We start from the raw sequence: 19,163 nt of genomic DNA, 5'->3' as shown, positions 1-19,163 counted from the left end.
CACAGACCCTCCATGGCGCCTCCTGCGGGAAACACACTTGAGTATTTTGAGATGGACGCCCAAGGGCATTGTGGGTACTCATTCCCAGGGTGCTGAAATGAGCACCTGGTGTTGTTTGCAGAAGTGAAGGTCACACGGAGGTCACATTGCTCGCATTGACGTGACACCTTCATAAACAAGCAATTATTTGTGGAAATGTTATCAAACTCTCCCTGGAAGTAGCAACATGCAAACTAAAGCACACTTTTTTTTTAACCTCTGCTCAGTTTGAGAGGATTTTCTTTACTTACTTCTTGTGTTCTGAAGCTCAGCCTCCGCTTTGGCGCTCCCACGGAAGTCAGAAGACACAAACACACAGACCAGAGCGAGAGAGAGAGAGAGAAAGAGAGAGTTTAGAGTTAAATTTAGAGAGAAACTGCTCTCCCTCTGTTGGCTCCTGCATGCAAGCACCAACAGACACCACCATGATGCACCATGTTTAGGCCACGCCCACACACCTCATGTTTCTATATACAGTGTACACTAGAGCAGGGACTCCCACACAGTGGGCCGCCACACAAAATTGTGTTAAGAGTCGATGGCTGCCTAGGCAAGAAAAAGAAAAAAAAAACGTACAAACATAAGCTTGCACTTTTATTCTGAATGTGTAGTAAATAGGGATGATGTTCGAAACCGGTTCTCCCGGTTGTTCGATAAGAAAAGAACCGATTCCATGGACTCGAATCCCTTTTTGAGAACCGGTTCATGTTATCGAGACCACTATAGTAAAGGAAAAGAGTTGGTTCTTTATTCGAATCCCTGGGAACGAATCCCGTCCCACAGGGCATTTCCTGTGGGACGGGAATTGTTGTTTCCTTCTCTGCATGAAAGTTTAAAATGAGCATATATTAATGCAGTATGAAGAAAAATGTTTTAATGTAGAGACATAGAATCATCATACTGCTGTGATTATATGCATCAAGTGTTCATTCAAGGCTAAGGCAAAATATGGAGATACAGTATATATCGTGTATCGTGACATGGCCTGAAAATATTGAGATATTATTAAAAGGCCATATCGCTCAGCCCTACATGTATATAAGCACGTAGAGTAGGGATGATGTTCGAAACCGATTTTCCTGGTTGTTCAATAAGAAAAGAACCGATTCCATGGACTCAAATCCCTTTTTGAGAACCGGTTCCCGTTATCGAGGCCACTATAGTAAAGGAAAAGAGTTGGTTCTTTATTCGAATCCCTGGGAACGAATCCCAAATGGGCAATGTTATGCCCATTTGATTGTAGACTCTTACTGACACCTTGTGGCGGTATGAAAATACTACGCGTCATTAGTTTGGGCACTTCTGGGTTGGCGACGTCAGTTCAGTTCATGAGACAATTGAGAAGTAGACAAGTTGTGTTAGCTCTTACAAGCCTTGGAATAGATAAGTCTGTAAGTAAACTGTTTAACTTGTTTATGTAACTCAATATTAAGGTGGAAAGTGGTTAAATTTGATACTAAGATGTTTATTGAAAAACGATTTTTGTGCACTGTTTCAATGGATGTTTTGAGGACTTGTTTGAGGTGTATTTCCACCATCGAAATAGTTTCAACACTCAGAAGTATTTGTTTGATGATAGTATATTTGTGTGAAGCTAATATTTACATATTGTGTATTACATTTCAGTATGTTAATTGAATCACATAGCTTATACATTTGTCATTGTGTGTATTTCAGTTTAAAAAACAAAACAAAAAACAGTCCAGTGCAAGACAAAAGTAAAGATAGGAAAAGACAAAGCAAGATCAACAACAATAAAGAGCCTAAATGGATTAATCTGCTTTGGAACTTTATTAGACGTCTTGGATTGTTTGTTAGCTGTCTGCCTGTGTGTGTAGTTAGTATGTTCCAATAGCAGCAGAAGTGCACTTTTTGGAGAGCTGTATTATTTTCAGTTTTGTGCCCAAGGGACTGATTTTATTTAACACTATATTATTTATACACCTATAGTGATCACAGAGACAGGTTGTTTTTGTGTTACTGTATATATTTGTTTTTTTGAAAAATCCCACTTAATATACTTTGGGTAACAACAGTCAATATTTTTTTTTTTTTTTTTTTTTTTAGGGGGGTAACAGTCAATATTTATTTATTTATTTTATTTAATTTTTTTCTTATCAAATAAAAGTGAGCTTTTGTTAAACCAAATATTGTGTTTTTTTCCATATACAACAACCTATCTGGATTCGATAAGAGAATCGATAAGGAATCGGTTCGATAAGAGAATTCGATAATGGGCTCGAACTCGATAATTTCTTATCAAACATCATCCCTAGTAGTAAAGAGACTGTAGAGAGTGAACTCCACATACTAAAGCAATGGTTTGATGCCAATAAACTATCAATCAACCTAAATCAAACAAAATATACATTTTTTGGAAATAGGAAAAATAACATACACATAACATCACATAAGAATTGATGATATGGAGATAGAAAGGGTGTATTCAACAACATTTTTGGGAATCTATATAGATGATAAATTAAATTGGAAACTGTACATAAATATACTCAAGACAAAGATGGCAAAAATCATTGCTATGTTACATAAAATTAAAAACTCTGTAAATCAAACGGCTCTTAACATGTTATATAATTCTTTCGTACTCCCATATCTTAATTATTGTGTTGAAATCTGAGGTAACAATTACAAATCAAACATCAACTCTATGTTCTTACTTCAAAAGAAAGCGATTAGAATTGTAAATTATGCAGATTATCATGACCATACCAATGGTCTGTTTATTCAACTAAAAACATTGAAACTGCACGATCTTGTTGACCTCAACACTGCTATTGTGACGTACAAAGCTCATAACCACATGCTGCCTCTGTGTCTACAGGAGAGGTTCAAACCCAGAGAGAGTCCCTATGACCTCAGAGGTTCAGCTGTCTTTCAGAAAGCAAACATAAGAAGGAGCTTAAAAAGTAGATGTGTTTCTGTCAGGGGGGTTCAACTGTGGAACAGCTTGGATGATTCCTTCAAATGTTCCAGTTCCATTCACACATTTAAAAAACACTTTAAGATCAATTTCTTGGAAAAATATATCACTCTTGAATCAACACAGTAGTTAATACTATGATCAATGTTAATTACAAACTAAATGTGGGATATAAATATAATGGAAGTATAATTGTTTGTATATTCTATATACAAACAATTATACTATACTATATACCAGACCTGGGCATTCTGCGGCCCGCGGGCCACATACGGCCCTTTGTTCGTCCCTGTCCGGCCCGCGTGAGGCCAATCATAAATTACAAAATAAATTTAAAAAAGTATCTATGTCGAGTGTGCAATACGACGGTGCTGCTTTTGTTTTGAAAAGCGTTATTTGTATTACTTCCGTGTGGACGTATGCACGTGCGTGATTGTGAGTGAATGTAAACAGCTGCAATCACCAATTACAAAATAAAGTTGAAAAAACATCTATGTCGTGCGCGCAATACAACTGTGCTGCTTTTATTTTGATAAAGTGTTATTTATGGGCGTATGTCCGTGTGTAACCTGTGAGTGAAGGTGCACAGCGACAAATGATGCACGGTTTACCCCCTTGACGCTAAAAAGAGAAAAGTTGATGACGAATAGCGTGTTTTCAACAAGACATGGACTGCCAAGCAACGTTCCCTCTAAGGTGCGCGCATGCGCAATTGCGCACTGCTCAAGCGTCCTCTGCACACAGCAAATATATGCCGCGCACCAAATCAAATCCCATCTGAATTTTAAACAAAATAAACACATTTATTCTGTGTAATTTTGCAATGCAACTTTGAGTGACAGTGACAACAAGCGGCCCTAACGGTGTTCGTCAACACCGTTCAATTATTGTAACGTCTATCGAGATGCTTCGAGGCCAGGAATTATATTGATCACTTTATTGAGCAAAACTGTTTATATTGGGCCATAACCACACCAAAAACATGAGTAAAAAACTTCTATCTCGAAAAACTAGTCATTTTCTGCCGTACAAACCAGGCCAAAACCAACTTGTCATTTGTCACCAACACACATACCACTAAACCACTGGTGCGTTTATGGCCACACAAAAAGTCGGACAACTCAAACACCACACAAAGTTACACTATGACTCCTCAGTCATAAGTGTGCTGTCATTTATTATTAATGTTCATTTATTAATCATGGAATGCTGTTACTAGAGAAAGTTACAGGAATGCACACTTCATCCTATGCTTACATTTCATTGTGCAACATGAGGATGTTTAAGGGGAACTAAATGTGATCTCTGAAAGGGGTACAAATGATTTTCAAAGCAGTGCTTTTGGTATAAAGTTAAGTTAGGTTAAATGAAAGTATTATTATTATTATTAATTATTATTATTATTAGTTATCTTACGGTATACATCAAAAATAATATTGAGCAAAATTTAATTGAAATATTGTCGATGTGGCCCTCCAGCAGTGCTCGGGTTGCTCATGCGGCCCCCGGTAAAAATTAATTGCCCACCCCTGCTATATACTATATAATTGGTACAAAAGTTTTACTAACACGTGTACAAGGATATTTCACATACCATATACTATATAGTATATAATTGGTACAAAAGTTTAACTAACATGTGTACAAGGATATTTCACATACTATATAGCAGTGGTCCCCAACCACCGGGCCGCGATTGGTACCGGGCCGCACAAGAATTTAAAATATATATATATATATATATATATATATATATATATATATATATATATTTTTTTTTAAATGAAATCAACATAAAAAACACAATATATACATTATATATCAATATATATCAATACAGTCTGCAGGGATACAGTCCGTAAGCACACATGATTGTATTTATTTATGTAAAAAAAAAATTAAAAAAATTAGTTTTTTTTAAATACCCCCCCCCACACCAGTCCGTGGGACACATTTTCAAGCGTTGACTGGTCCGCAGCTACAAAAAGGTTGGGGACCACTGCTATATAGTATATAATTGGTACAAAAGTTTAACTAACACGTGTACAAGGATATTTCACATGCCTTTACTGTGTATATAATTGAACAGTGTTTATGTTGTGTACAAGGTGTATTTATAATATGTTGTGCAAAGGAAATTTCATAATTTTTGTATTTGACATTGTTTATAGGGTTAGGCGCAATAAGTGTTCAACTTCAGCCTAAATCCTTTTGCTGTGCAACATTTTCAATTTATGAATGTACAACTGTTTGTTTATGTAAAACTGTTTGTTTATTTTGTTGACCACTGACCGAAGAAATAATGAACTAAACTAAAACTAAACTAAACTAAAGTGTCACCCACAAACCCCAAAACCAGTGAAGTTGTCACGTTGTGTAAATGGTAAATAAAAAGAGAACACAATGACTTGCAAATCCTTTTCAACTTATATTCAATTGAATAGACTGCATGTATGCTGTGAGCTGTTCCCTGGTTCCTGTTCCTGTTTGCTGCGTCCTGTATGCTGTGAGCTGTTCCCTGGTTCCTGTTTGCTGTGTCCTGTATGCTGTGAGCTGTTCCCTGGTTCCTGTTTGCTGCGTCCTGTATGCTGTGAGCTGTTCCCTGGTTCCTGTTTGCTGTGTCCTGTATGCTGTGAGCTGTTCCCTGGTTCCTGTTTGCTGTGTCCTGTATGCTGTGAGCTGTTCCCTGATTGCTGTGTCCTGTATGCTGTGAGCTGTTCCCTGGTTCCTGTTTGCTGTGTCCTGTATGCTGTGAGCTGTTCCCTGGTTCCTGATTCCTGTCTCCTGGTTCGTTTTTTACCCGCATTATTCGTGTTCTACCCGCATTATTCATGTTCTACCTGCATTATTCGTGTTCTACCTGCAATATTTGTGTTTTACCTGCATTATTCGTGTTTACCTGCATTATTCGTGTTCTACCCGCATTATTCGTGTTCTACCCGCATTATTCGTGTTCTACCCGCATTATTCGTGTTTTACCCGCATTATTCGTGTTTTACCCGCATTATTCGTGTTCTACCCGCATTATTCGTGTTCTACCCGCATTATTCGTGTTTTACCCGCATTATTCGTGTTCTACCCGCATTATTCGTGTTCTACCCGCATTATTCGTGTTTTACCCGCATTATTCGTGTTCTACCCGCATTATTCGTGTTCTACCCGCATTATTCGTGTTTTACCCGCATTATTCGTGTTTTACCCGCATTATTCGTGTTTTACCCGCATTATTCGTGTTCTACCCGCATTATTCGTGTTCTACCCGCATTATTCGTGTTTTACCCGCATTATTCGTGTTTTACCCGCATTATTCGTGTTCTACCCGCATTATTCGTGTTTTACCTGCATTATTCGTGTTTTACCTGCATTATTCGTGTTCTACCCGCATTATTCGTGTTCTGCCCGCATTTTTCGTGTTCTGCCCGCATTATTCGTGCTCTGCCCGCATTATTCGTGTTCTGCCCGCATTATTCGTGTTCTACCCGCATTATTCGTGTTTTACCCGCATTATTCGTGTTCTACCTGCATTTTTGGACATTAAAACCATGTTTTCCTGTATCAAGCCTGCCATCTCTGCATCTTGGGGTTCGTTACCAACACTGCCTGACAACTTATTGGGAACAGGTGGGTGCCATGATTGGGTATAAAAGTAGATTCCATGAAATGCTCAGTCATTCACAAACAAGGATGGGGCGAGGGTCACCACTTTGTCAACAAATGCGTGAGCAAATTGTTGAACAGTTTAGGAAAAACCTTTCTCAAGCAGCTATTGCAAGGAATTTAGGGATTTCACCATCTACGCTCCGTAATATCATCAAAGGGTTCAGAGAATCTGGAGAAATCACTGCACGTAAGCAGCTAAGCCCGTGACCTTCCATCCCTCAGGCTGTACTGCATCAACAAGCGACATCAGTGTGTAAAGGATATCACCACATGGGCTCAGGAACACTTCAGAAACACACTGTCAGTAACTACAGTTGGTCGCTACATCTGTAAGTGCAAGTTAAAACTATCCTATGCAAGGCGAAAACCGTTTATCAACAACACCCAGAAACGCCGTCTGCTTCGCTGGGCCTGAGTTCATCTAAGATGGACTGATACAAAGTGGAAAAGTGTTCTGGGGTCTGACGAGTCCACATTTCAAATTGTTTTTGGAAACTGTGGACGTCGTGTCCTCCGGACCAAAGAGGAAAAGAACCATCCGGATTGTTATAGGCGCAAAGTGTAAAATCCAGCATGTGTGATGGTATGGGGGTGTATTAGTGCCCAAGACATGGGTAACTTACACATCTGTGAAGGCGCCATTAATGCTGAAAGGTACATACAGGTTTCGGAGCAACATATGTTGCCATCCAAGCAACGTTATCATGGACGCCCCTGCTTATTTCAGCAAGACGATGCCAAGCCACGTGTTACACCAACGTGGCTTCATAGTAAAAGAGTGCGGGTACTAGACTGGCCTGCCTGTAGTCCAGACCTGTCTCCCATTGAAAATGTGTGGCGCATTATGAAGCCTAAAATAGCACAACGGAGACCCCCGGACTGTTGAACAACTTAAGCTGTACATCAAGCAAGAATGGGAAATAATTCCACCTGAGAAGCTTCAAAAATGTGTCTCCTCAGTTCCCAAACCTTTACTGAGTGTTGTTAAAAGGAAAGGCCATGTAACACAGTGGTGAACATGCCCTTTCCCAACTACTTTGGCACGTGTTGCAGCCATGAAATTCTAAGTTAATTATTATTTGAAAAAAAAAAAAAGTTTATGAGTTTGAACATCAAATATGTTGTCTTTGTAGTGCATTCAATTGAATATGGCTTGAAAAGGATTTGCAAATCATTGTATTCCGTTTATATTTACATCTAACACAATTTCCCAACTCATATGGAAACGGGTTTTGTACATACACTTGTAAAGAACATAATGTCATGGCTGTCTTGAGTTTCCAATCATTTCTACAACTCGTATTTTTTGGTGATAGAGTGATTGGAGCACATACTTGTTGGTCACAAAAAACATTCATGGTTCTTTTATGAATTTATTATGGGTCTACTGAAAATGTGAGCAAATCTGCTGGGTCAAAAGTATACATACAGCAATGTTAATATTTGCTTACATATATGTATGTATGTATATATATATATATATATATATATATATATATATATATATATATATATATATATATATATATATATATATATATATATATACATATACAGTATATATATGTACACATGCAAATATTGATGTTTTTCTTGGTCTATGCTTGCCTTTTACAAGCATTCCATGTACTTTGTCCACATTTTAAACACATCTGACCGAACAATCAACATCTTTTGCAATATTTTGTGCTGATTTACCTTCTTGAAGAACTTTGATAATCCTCTCCTTTCCTTCCAGTTGACATCTCTGGTGTTGGAGCCATTATTCACGTCCATCCACCTGGTGCAACAGCTCTCCAAGGTGCAAAGACTCCCTGTTAACTGCAGACTACTGAACAGATTTAATCTGATGCGGGTGTTATCTTTGGAAAGATTTACAGCGGGATTCCACAATCTTGCACTTACATTTGAGCGATTCCATCTTTTTTTTTTCACTATGCTTAATCTAAAAAAATGAAACGGTTACTGACTTCCCCAAGTTATAATCTTGATTTCTTTGAGTGTTTCTTAACCAGAAAGTTGACATCAGAAAGATGATAGTTTTGTGTCATGACTGAACATCCTCCAACTAATGCCAGTCCTATCTCTTAGAGTGTTTGCATTATATATCAGTAGTGTAGTTGGAATGTACTTTCAGTGTCAAACTGCTTAGTGAGCAAAACCAGTTGAGAAGCACCAGATTACGTGTGTACACAAGCATGCAAGAGTGGGTTCTTCTCTTGTCTTTGGGGGACATTCACCCTTCCTCTCTGACCCTGACGACATCACTGAACCTTGGTCGCAGAAGACGGCGTACCAACCTCGGTTCCACCAACACACACACCGACCACACGCGGACCTGTGAGTCCAGGAATGTCCTCAGGGATGGTCATTGTCCAGGTCTTCAGCTGTCCACCAAGTGAGGCAGTGGAGGTGGGAGGAGGACACTGCGAACCAGCTCCCAGACTATCTTACGGCAGAGAAGGAAGAGGCCCCAGACCAGTGGTTCTTAACCTTGTTGGAGGTACTGAACCACACCAGTTTCATATGCGCATTCACCGAACCCTTCTTTAAATTCAAGACAAAGTTATATGTTTTTGGTAACACTTTAGTATGGGGAACATATTCTAAGTAACAATGACTTAATTTAGAGTTATTTGGTTAGGGTCAGGGTTAGGGTTATAATAAGGCCGTGCCGAATAAGGCATTAATAAGTACTTAATATTGACTAGTTAACCCTTGTGTAATGTTCATATTGTTGTTAGCCAGCCAGCGTTTGTGGGTCTGATGGACCCGTTGCATTTTGTGGCTTTTAATGCCTCACAATCAAACACTTTTATGTTAAAATACTGAACAGATGTTTACCTTATCACAATAAACATCTGTTTTTTTAGCTTTTAATGCCTCACAATCAAACACTTTTATGTTAAAATACTGAACAGATGTTTACCTTATCACAATAAACATCTGTTCAGTATTTTAACATAAAAGTGTTTGATTGTGAGGCATTAAAAGCCACAAAATGCAACGGGTCCATCAGACCCACAAACGCTGGCTGAGTAACAACAATATGAACGTTGCACGGAAAATTCCTCTGCCAGTTTCTGCATCCGGAAAATATGGTATGTATTTACGTATATACGCAGTTGAATAATTAATTATTTGATCTCTTTCTGAATACATGAGCAGTCCGGGGAATGTTTTGGAAGGTTTATTTCCACAGAGAGAAACAACAGAAGAAGGGAAACGCACTCATCTCAGGAGGGTTCACTCAGTGCCGAGTGGCGTCTAAGACTTTTAAAGGAAGCAAAACAATTGAGCACTTTCTCACGGGTTCTTACTCGCGGTGTCAAGCATAGCAGCCTGGAATGCAATACAGTATGTGTTGATGTGTAGCAGAAATGATTGTGTTTACGCTTAAAGGACGTCCTGTTGCGGTGAAAACACACATCGACACCATGAGCACCAAGACAGGGAAATATCTCTAAAATCCACTCACAATATGAAAATAGAGACTCATGAGAATGTCGGTAAATATTGTGTTCACAGTAACATTCTGCTCAATGAAATGTGGTACCTAGAAGACATATCGGTGATATTTATAATAATATACCACTTCTACTCTGGCTTTGGCTGCAGTTTGTTTTTTTGTGGCTGAAAGAAGTTTTCAATGATGGCACTGACCAACCGGTCCAGTTCCTCCTTCAGGTGCTCCACATTACTGCCGACAGGAGAGGAGACATGAGCACTCGGGCGCCTTGCCAGCGTCGCAGAGGGTTTTTCATACCTGTTACCGGGGGCGGCACACAGCTCCGTGTAGTACTTGATTTTGGGCTCGGTGCCGCTGGTCCTCATGGTGGCCACGCCCCCGTTGGAGAAGGTGAAGGTGATCATCTGACTGGAACGGGACGTGGGAAGAATCTGGGGACAAGAAGGTGGAGCAGAGAAGGGAGGAAAAAAAGGCCTGGTGAGAATATAAATAGTGTAGTTGTATGTTCATTTTAGATGCAGGTGTCGATTAGTAGGGTGTTTTTAAAAGGGCAACTGCACTTTAAAAAAAAATGTTGCCTATTGTTCACAATCATTATGAGAGACAAGAACACGTCTTTTTCTTTTAGGATTTTAAAAATGATAAAAAATGTTTAGAAGATGCGGCTAACAGGAGTCACTGTTGTAGCCTTCAAAGCCTCTAAAACAACTTCAAAACCAATCATCATCAACGCTGAGAGGTAAACGGGTGGGGTCTGCGCGGGGGATTCAACCCGGCGGGTTTCGGACGGCCGCTTGGTGGTGGGGGATCCCTTCCGGGACCGCCCTCCTTGCTGGCTGGCTCCCGTCGGGCGCATTTCCCCCAAGCGGTGCGTCGCAACCAACTCTAGGTCGGCTTGGAAAGGCTCGGGATGAAGGTGGTGCGCAAGCCGGCGTGTCCTTCGGGGCGCCCGGGTCCTGCCTCGCACTTTACAGAGTCCCCCGTCTGGACCTCGCCGTTCTCCGGGGCCGTGGACCTACTGGAATTGACGGTATGTTGCAAGCTGATTTGTGCCTAGTTTGCTTAGCCCTGAATGACATTCCCTGCAGGACTATGTGCTATCCTATGCCTTAGTATCCTGTATTATTGTTATGAATGGGTTTATCTTGGCACAACCTGGAACGGGGGTCTCCAGCCTCGTTTCCTGAAGTGGTGCTTTACTCTCCAATGCGTAACGCCACGGTGTCCCGGCTATTGTTTGGTATCGGGCTTATAAGGAACTGACCTATCAAGGAATTCTTACCTTTCTCAGACATAATTCCAGTGGCCACACAAAGGATTTACAAGTCCCAATCCTCTCTGAACCTGTGCCCGGGATTTGAACCGAGGGTGGGGGTCTGGATCCCCCCTTCAGCGGTAGTGGTTATCCTTCCCCCGTGGTGAGGCTAGGGCTGGTGAAGCTACCGAGAGTGGGGTCGATGAAGGCCTGTCAAGGACTGTTTTCACGGCTGGACTCTAGAAAGAGGTTCCGGAGCCTCCGAAGCAGAACCTCCAGGTTCTGTAACAGCTTCTTCCCTCAGGCCGTAAGGCTCTTGAACGCATCATAATTATATTATCCCCTTAACTCCCCCCAAAATGGATTAACTCGCTGGAATAAAAAAGACAATATAACATACATCCATAAACGTGGACGCATGTGAAAAAGTGCAATATATTTATCTGTACAGTAATCTATTTATTTATTTATATATATTTATTTATTTTATATATATATTTATATATTATTTATATATATTTATTTATATATGCACCTTATTGCTTTTTTATCCTGCACTACCATGAGCTTATGTAACGAAATTTCGTTCTTATCTGTGCTGTAAAGTTCAAATTTGAATGACAATAAAAAGGAAGTCTAAGTCTAAGTATAGTACGCTGGACCGACTCATTACAAGGGTGTGAAAGGCCTTACACGAAAGGGGAAAGGTTCGGGCCCAGGCTGTCACTCCTTACCCAAAAATTACATTAATTCTTCATTAGTTTACGACTCTATTCCCCTTCTTGTAATTGTATGCATCCATAAAGCAAATTGTGCTTTTACAATAAACTTGCCTTGCCTAATATAACCCCTTTGATAGAATACCTGACTTATTATAAACATTCTTAACTAGAGATGTCCGATAATATCGGGCTGCCGTTATTATCGACCGATAAATGCTTTAAAATGTAATATCGGAAATTATCAGTATTGGTTTCAAAAAGTAAAATGTATGACTTTTTAAAACGCCGCTGTGTACACGGACGTAGGGAGAAGTACAGAGCGCCAATAAACCATTAAAGGCACTGCCTTTGCGTGCCGGCCCAATTACATAATATCTACGGCTTTTCTCACACACAAGTGAATGCAAGGCATACTTGGTCAACAGCCATACAGGTCACACTGAGGGTGATGGTATAAACAACTTTAACACTGTTACAAATATGCGCCACACTGTGAACCCACACCAAACAAGAATGACAAACACATTTCGGGAGAACATCCGCACCGTAACACAACATAAACACAACAGCACAAATACCCAGAACCCCTTGCAGCACTAACTCTTCCGGGACACTACAATATACACCCCCTCTCCCCCACCCCCCCACCTCAACCTCCTCATGCTCACATTTACGGTAACACTCAACAGCTAATCTACACACATAGTCACACACATAAGCTTTTGGATTTTGTCACACACCATTCTATAGTTCATTAGTATTGTTTATTATTATTATATATATGTATTTTAACTATATACAATACCGTTCAAAAGTTTGGGGTCACCCAAACAATTTTGTGGAATAGCCTTCATTTCTAAGAACAAGAATAGACTGTCGAGTTTCAGATGAAAGTTCTCTTTTTCTGGCCATTTTGAGCGTTTAATTGACCCCACAAATGTGATGCTCCAGAAACTCAATCTGCTCAAAGGAAGGTCAGTTTTGTAGCTTCTGTAACGAGCTAAACTGTTTTCAGATGTGTGAACATGATTGCACAAGGGTTTTCTAATCATCAATTAGCCTTCTGAGCCAATGAGCAAACACATTGTACCATTAGAACACTGGAGTGATAGTTGCTGGAAATGGGCCTTTATACACCTATGTAGATATTGCACCAAAAATCAGACATTTGCAGCTAGAATAGTCATTTACCACATTAGCAATGTATAGAGTGTATTTCTTTAAAGTTAAGACTAGTTTAAAGTTATCTTTATTGAAAAGTACAGTGCTTTTCCTTCAAAAATAAGGACATTTCAATGTGACCCCAAACTTTTGAACGGTAGTGTATATATATAATAAATCATTGAACATTACTTCCCCTTGGTGTCTGTTGCCGTCATCTCCCTTAGTCAAACGCAACCCCCCCCCCCCCCCCCCCCCCCGCTACCCCCTACCCCCCACCTCAACCTCCTCATGCTCTCTCAGGGAGAGCATGTCCCAAATTTCAAGCTGCTGTTTTGAGGCATGTTAAAAAAAAGAATGCACTTTGTGACTTCAATAATAAATATGTTGGCATTTTTTTCCATAACTTGAGTTGATTTATTTTGGAAAACCTTGTTACATTGTTTAATGCATCCAGCGGGGCATCACAACAAAATTAGGCATAATAATGTGTTGATTCCACGACAGTATATATCGCTATCGGTTGATATCGGAATCGGTAATTAAGAGTTGGACAATATCGGATATCGGCCAAAAAGCCATTATCGCACATCTCTAATCATTATTATATACGGCTAACTAACACCTTTTTGACAACTTTGGCACACTTGCTAAATTGTCAAAGCGCAGTGAGACGTACAGCTCGTCGGCCATTTTGGTCTTCAGGTCCCGTTTTTGAGGAGAATTGTTAGAACAGTTAGAATGTTTTCATAGTTTTGTGTGTAATGTTGTCATTGGGGATGTGTTCTTTTTGTCTTAAAAATGTGTTGCTGCGGGCCGCACTTTGGACACCCCTGGTGTTTATGTGACAGTCCTTGAATATCATTACATTATTTTATCTTCCACTGTAAAAAGAACTTTAAAAGCAGCCATTTTGGCTCTAAGAGCAGTTTGAGTTGCACTGAAAGACACTTTACAGTATATGAATAAAAGCTATGTCACCATTCCAAAACAACTACAGCAGCAAGTTTGCTATTCCTGGTGTGCTTGGTTAGGACCGTTCTAAAGACTAAAATAGGGTTAGTACGTACCGCCTTGTTACCGGGCTGGTTGCTGTCGTAGCCAGTGGTCAGGTCGCGGACAGCAGTGATGGCGAAGGGACCGCATTTGGTCGGGTACGAATCCTTGCTGCCGCCGTAGTTGCGCAGGTCCTCGAAGAGGCTGCGGATGACTTTCTGGTCGTGGCAGATGAAGTAGGAGTTCTTACTGAGGTGGTAGCCGTACCTGGGATTACAGAATATCAGAAAAACATCACCTCCTGCTTGGTGCCTCACGCCTGGGAACAATACAGTGCATCAGGGAAGTATTCACAGTGATTCACTTTTTCCACATTTTGTCATGCAACTGCCTTATTCCAAAATGGAATACATTCATTTTTGTCCACAAAATTCTACACACAATACAACATAATGACAATGTGAAAATGTTATCTTTTTAATTTCTGCAAATTTATTACAACTAAAAAATGCAATGTTCAAAACCCAAAACCAGTGAAGTTGGCACGTTGTGTAATTTGTAAATAAAAACTAAATACAATGATTTGCAAACCCTTTTCAAATTATATTCAGTTGAATATTCTGCACAGACAAGATATTTAATGTTCGAACTGAGAAAGTAAAGCCTGTAGCGATTCTGGGTGTTGTTGATAAATGGCTTTCGCTTTGCATAGTAGAGTTTTAACTTGCACTTACAGATGTAGCGACCAACTGTAGTTACTGACAGGGGTTTTCTGAAGTGTTCCTGAGCCCTTGTGGTGATATCCTTTACACACTGATGTCGCTTTTTGATGCGGTACCGCCTGAGGGATTCAAGGTCACGGGCATTCAATGTTACGTGCAGTGATTTCTCCAGATTCTCTGAACCTTTTGATGATATCACAGACCTTATATGGTGAAATCACTAAATTCCTTGCAATAGCTGGCTGAGAAATGTTGTTCTTAAACTGTTGGACAATTTGCTCAGGCATTTGTTGACAAAGTGGTGACCCCTCGCCCCATCCTTGTTTGTGAATGACTGAGCATTTCATATACCTGCTTTTATACCCAATCACGGCACCCACCTGTCCCCAATTAGCCTGTTCACCTGTGGTGTGTTCCAAGTAAGTGTTTGACGAGCATTCCTCAACTTTTTCAGTCTTTTTTGCCACTTGTGCCAGCTTTTTTGAAACATGTTGCAGGCATCAAATTCCAAATGAGCTAATATTTGCAAAAAACAAAGTTTTCCAGTTGGAATTGAATATAAGTTGAAAAGGATTTGCAAATCATTGAATTCTGTTTTTATTTACCATTTACACAACGTGACAACTTCACTGGTCCTGGGGTTTGTACATAAGTATTCACAGCCTTTCCTTAATACGCTATTGATGCATTTTTGGCAGCAATTACAGCCTCAAGTCTTTTTGAATACGATGCAACAAGCTTGGCACACCTATCTTTGGGCAGCTCCACCCATTCCTCTTTGCAGCACCTCTCAAGTTCCATCAAGTTGGATGGGAAGCGTTGGTTTTCACCCATGATGTCTCTGTACCTTGTTGCATTCACCTTTCCCACTATCCTGACTATCTTGACTTGCAGTTCCCGCCGCTGATAACCATCCCCCCCCCGCAGCATGATGCTGCCACCACCACGCTTTACTGTAGGGATGGTATTGGCCTTGTGATGAGCGGTGCCTGGTTTCCTCCAAACATGACGCCTGGCATTCACGCCAAAGACTTCAATCTTTGTCTCATCAGACCAGAGAATTTAGCTTCTCGTGGTCTGAGAGTCTTTTCATGTGCATTTTGGCAAACTCTTTACTACGAAATGGCTTCTTCTGTACAGGCCTAAATGGTGGATTGCTGCAGAGATGGTTGTCCTTCTGGAAGGTTCTCCTCTCTCCACAGAGGAATGCTGTTGTCACGGCGCATGCGCAATCCCGCATGTCATCTGCTGCAAGCGCAGCCGGGCAGCTCTGCTAGAAGCCTGTCGGGACACTCCCCTGCTCGCTATTCCCTCATTTCAGCCACGTGCCTGCACGGCTGCAAGCAATCTGCAATCAGCGCACCTGGGTCTGATGAGGGCAGACGGCAAAAAGACCAGCGTACCCGAAAATCCAGTGCCGGAACGTAGTTCACTCCTTGTAGTAAGCATCCTGTCTCTGGCTTCCCTCTGCCTACTTGCTCTCTCTGTGTTTTACGCTTGAGCAGTGCACAATTGCACAGGCGCGCACCTTTGAGGGAACGTTGACCCCCGGTAACATTTACATTGTTAATTCTACACATCGTCTTGCACCATTCACCTAGAGCAGGGGTCGGCAACCCGCGGCTACGGAGCCGCATGCGGCTCCTTGACCACTCTGATGCGGCTCAGCTACATACATGCCGACCCCCCCGATTTTCCCAGGAGATTTATGGATCTCAGTGCCCCTCATAGATTACTCCCAGGGAAAAAATAATCCTATTTACACTCTAATTACTAAATAAAGAGCGTGCCCTAATTGCACTGCAGTAATTGTCCTCTATAGCATTTACATACAGCGTGCCAGTCCAGCCACATGTTGCATGTTGTTATTACTTGCACACACAGGAGACAGCAAAGCATACTTACTCATCAGCCACACAGCTTACACTGACGGTAGCCGTATCAAACAACTTTAACATTGTTACGTTACAAATATGCGCCACACTGTGAACCCACACCAAAAAAGAATGAAAAACACATTTCTGGAGAACATCCCACCGTAACACAACATAAACACAACACAACCATTACCCAGAATCCCATGCAGCCCTAACTCTTCCGGTCTACATTATACACCCCCGCTACCACCAAATCCCCCCACACATCAACCCCCCCCCCCCTCTCCGTGTGTTGGTTGAGCGGAAGAGTTAGGGCTGCATGGGATTCTGGGTATTGGTACCGTCAGTGTAAGATGTGTGGCTGCTGAGTTAGTACGCCTTGCTGTCACTTACGTGAGCAAGCTGAAATTGCATTGTACGTGTGGTCGAGCAGGTACACTGTTAGGGCAGACTGTAGAGGGCGCCAAATGCAGTGTCATCACGCTCTGATATTCGGGAGTCTCCCGGGAAAAATGAGAGGGTTGGCAAGTATGACGCTATCAAGCGCCATTCATTCAAAACTCGCGGGCTGCACTAACATCAAATTTCCACATTAAAGTGTGTGCCGGTGCGTGTGTCGGAGACCCCTAGTTAACATAGCACAAAGCGTTTAAGCTTTGTATGCGGTGTTTTTCATTTTAAATTTAAATTTTTTTTTTGTGGCTCCCATTACTTTCTTTAATTTGTGAAACTTGCCAAAATGGCTCTTTGAGTGGTAAAGGTTGCCGACCCCTGACCTAGAGTAGCATACACACCCCAACGCATAATCAGTATCAATAAACTTATTGAACTGGTTACTGCCGTTGTGTCGTCTCCCTCCCCCGCCGTACGTAACAGCTCTGACAGAGTGACCATGGGGCTCTTGGTCACCTCCCTGACTAAGATGAATGCAGTAATGTAGAGTAGGGCTGAACGATTTATCGTTTTCAGATCGAAATTGCGATTTCAGAAGTGTCAATCTTGAGATCGTGAAGGCTTCGGTTTTAGACGAACGTTATTTAGCTCTCCTGGCTGACATGTCTGTTGTGTATATGCAGCCTGCTCGTGCTACTCTCATGCCTTGTCAAACTCACCAATCAGAAGTGGTAAACTACTTGTGAGCAGGGCATGCCGTCACGCTAACCAATCAGAGGCGGCCATTGACGAGGCTACCGCGTACACGCCCACTAACAACTTTGGTGAAGAAACAAACGTCCTGGAGGAAATGGCTGCTGCCGCCGGGTCAGAAGTGGAGGAGGATTTAGTTTTAATACAGAAGAAGAGCAGCACGTCTGTCATTTGGGACTACTTCGGTTTCGAAACTTCAGATGTGCATCAGAAACAGGTACTTTGTAAAACTTGTCGGGCCAAAGTCGCCACATCCCAAGGCAACACGACTAATTTATTCCGGCACTTGAAAAATCACCACCGGCAGTTACACGACGAATGTATGACCAAAAAGTCCGGTGAAAAGTCAACCCCGAGCGATTCAGCCCATTGTAGCAAACATACCACAATTACAGCGTCGTTTGCCAGTATAACTCCTTATGAGAAGAGCAGCCGTTCTATTGTTAACAGAATAGATGTGCAATATTTGGGTGCTGCTAAGCGGTAAATGAATGACCCACCTATTTTAATGTCTGACATATTTTTCAGAAGGGCAGAGGTTGGGTCATTTTGTTTTTGTAATAGTATTTTCTTTATTACCATTACTTTTCAATTTCACTTTAAAATATTGTTCAGGTTTCTTCCAGGGTTGAATAAAGTACTTGAATTGCTGCTATAGATGTTGATAGGCTAGCTCTCTTGAGCCATAAAAGACTGACCTACCTACTTGAGTATAAGACTGTTTACATAAGGTCAGGATCCTTTTTTTCCTTTATTGAAGTTGTTGAATTTTGTTTTTCTTATTATATATTAAGCATTGCTTTTTGTGTTGGAATTGTTTTGTATTTTATTTAACTTAAACTTTTTTATTTATCTTAACATAATTAAGGTTTTTGTACTGGTTTTAGTTCTTTAGTTTTAATAACTGCTGTTGGTCAAGAACTTTGGAGAATGTACATGCATGTTTCTTAATAAATACATGTTTGAAGCAATTCTTACCTTTTAGTATTCATCCTTGCATTACATAGCATTTAATGTTTTCATGGTATATCATTTTTTGTCATGTTTTAAATCTGTTACTGTTACTGAAGCTTGATTTGAAAAGAAATCGTGAGTCAAAATCGAAATCGCAATTTCTGTCAGAAAAATCGTGATCAGATTTTTTCCTGAAATCGTTCAGCCCTAATGTAGAGAGA

The 19,163-nt window shown here is 40.8% G+C and overlaps 2 protein-coding genes across 5 annotated transcripts in view; both read right to left on the bottom strand.

Annotated features, from left to right (window-relative positions):
- The window catches only part of tbc1d1 (TBC1 (tre-2/USP6, BUB2, cdc16) domain family, member 1), a 122,706-nt gene extending 121,179 nt beyond the window's left edge, over positions 1-1,527 (bottom strand). For all 4 annotated transcript variants that reach the window (XM_062027223.1, XM_062027224.1, XM_062027225.1 and 1 more), the window contains exons 1-2: positions 291-1,527; positions 1-22 (exon numbers count right to left, since the gene is read on the bottom strand). The exon at positions 1-22 is cut by the window's left edge and continues 361 nt beyond it. In XM_062027223.1, the coding sequence (XP_061883207.1) occupies positions 1-14 (14 nt within the window). In that variant the 5' untranslated portion in view covers positions 15-22; positions 291-1,527. The remainder of the gene's footprint in view (positions 23-290) is intronic.
- Positions 1,528-9,815: 8,288 nt separating this feature from the next.
- Positions 9,816-19,163, bottom strand: part of pgm2 (phosphoglucomutase 2) — a 35,597-nt gene continuing 26,249 nt past the window's right edge. Inside the window, exons 11-13 of the mRNA XM_062027221.1 lie at positions 14,318-14,510; positions 10,407-10,540; positions 9,816-10,340 (exon numbers count right to left, since the gene is read on the bottom strand). Of these exons, the coding sequence (XP_061883205.1) occupies positions 10,238-10,340; positions 10,407-10,540; positions 14,318-14,510 (430 nt within the window). The 3' untranslated portion in view covers positions 9,816-10,237. The remainder of the gene's footprint in view (positions 10,341-10,406; positions 10,541-14,317; positions 14,511-19,163) is intronic.

Source organism: Entelurus aequoreus, linkage group LG18 (assembly GCF_033978785.1).
Source record: "Entelurus aequoreus isolate RoL-2023_Sb linkage group LG18, RoL_Eaeq_v1.1, whole genome shotgun sequence".
NCBI classification, from domain to species: Eukaryota; Metazoa; Chordata; class Actinopteri; order Syngnathiformes; family Syngnathidae; genus Entelurus; species Entelurus aequoreus.
Note: the sequence above shows the minus strand (reverse complement) of the source record. Positions and strands in the feature narration are given on the sequence as shown.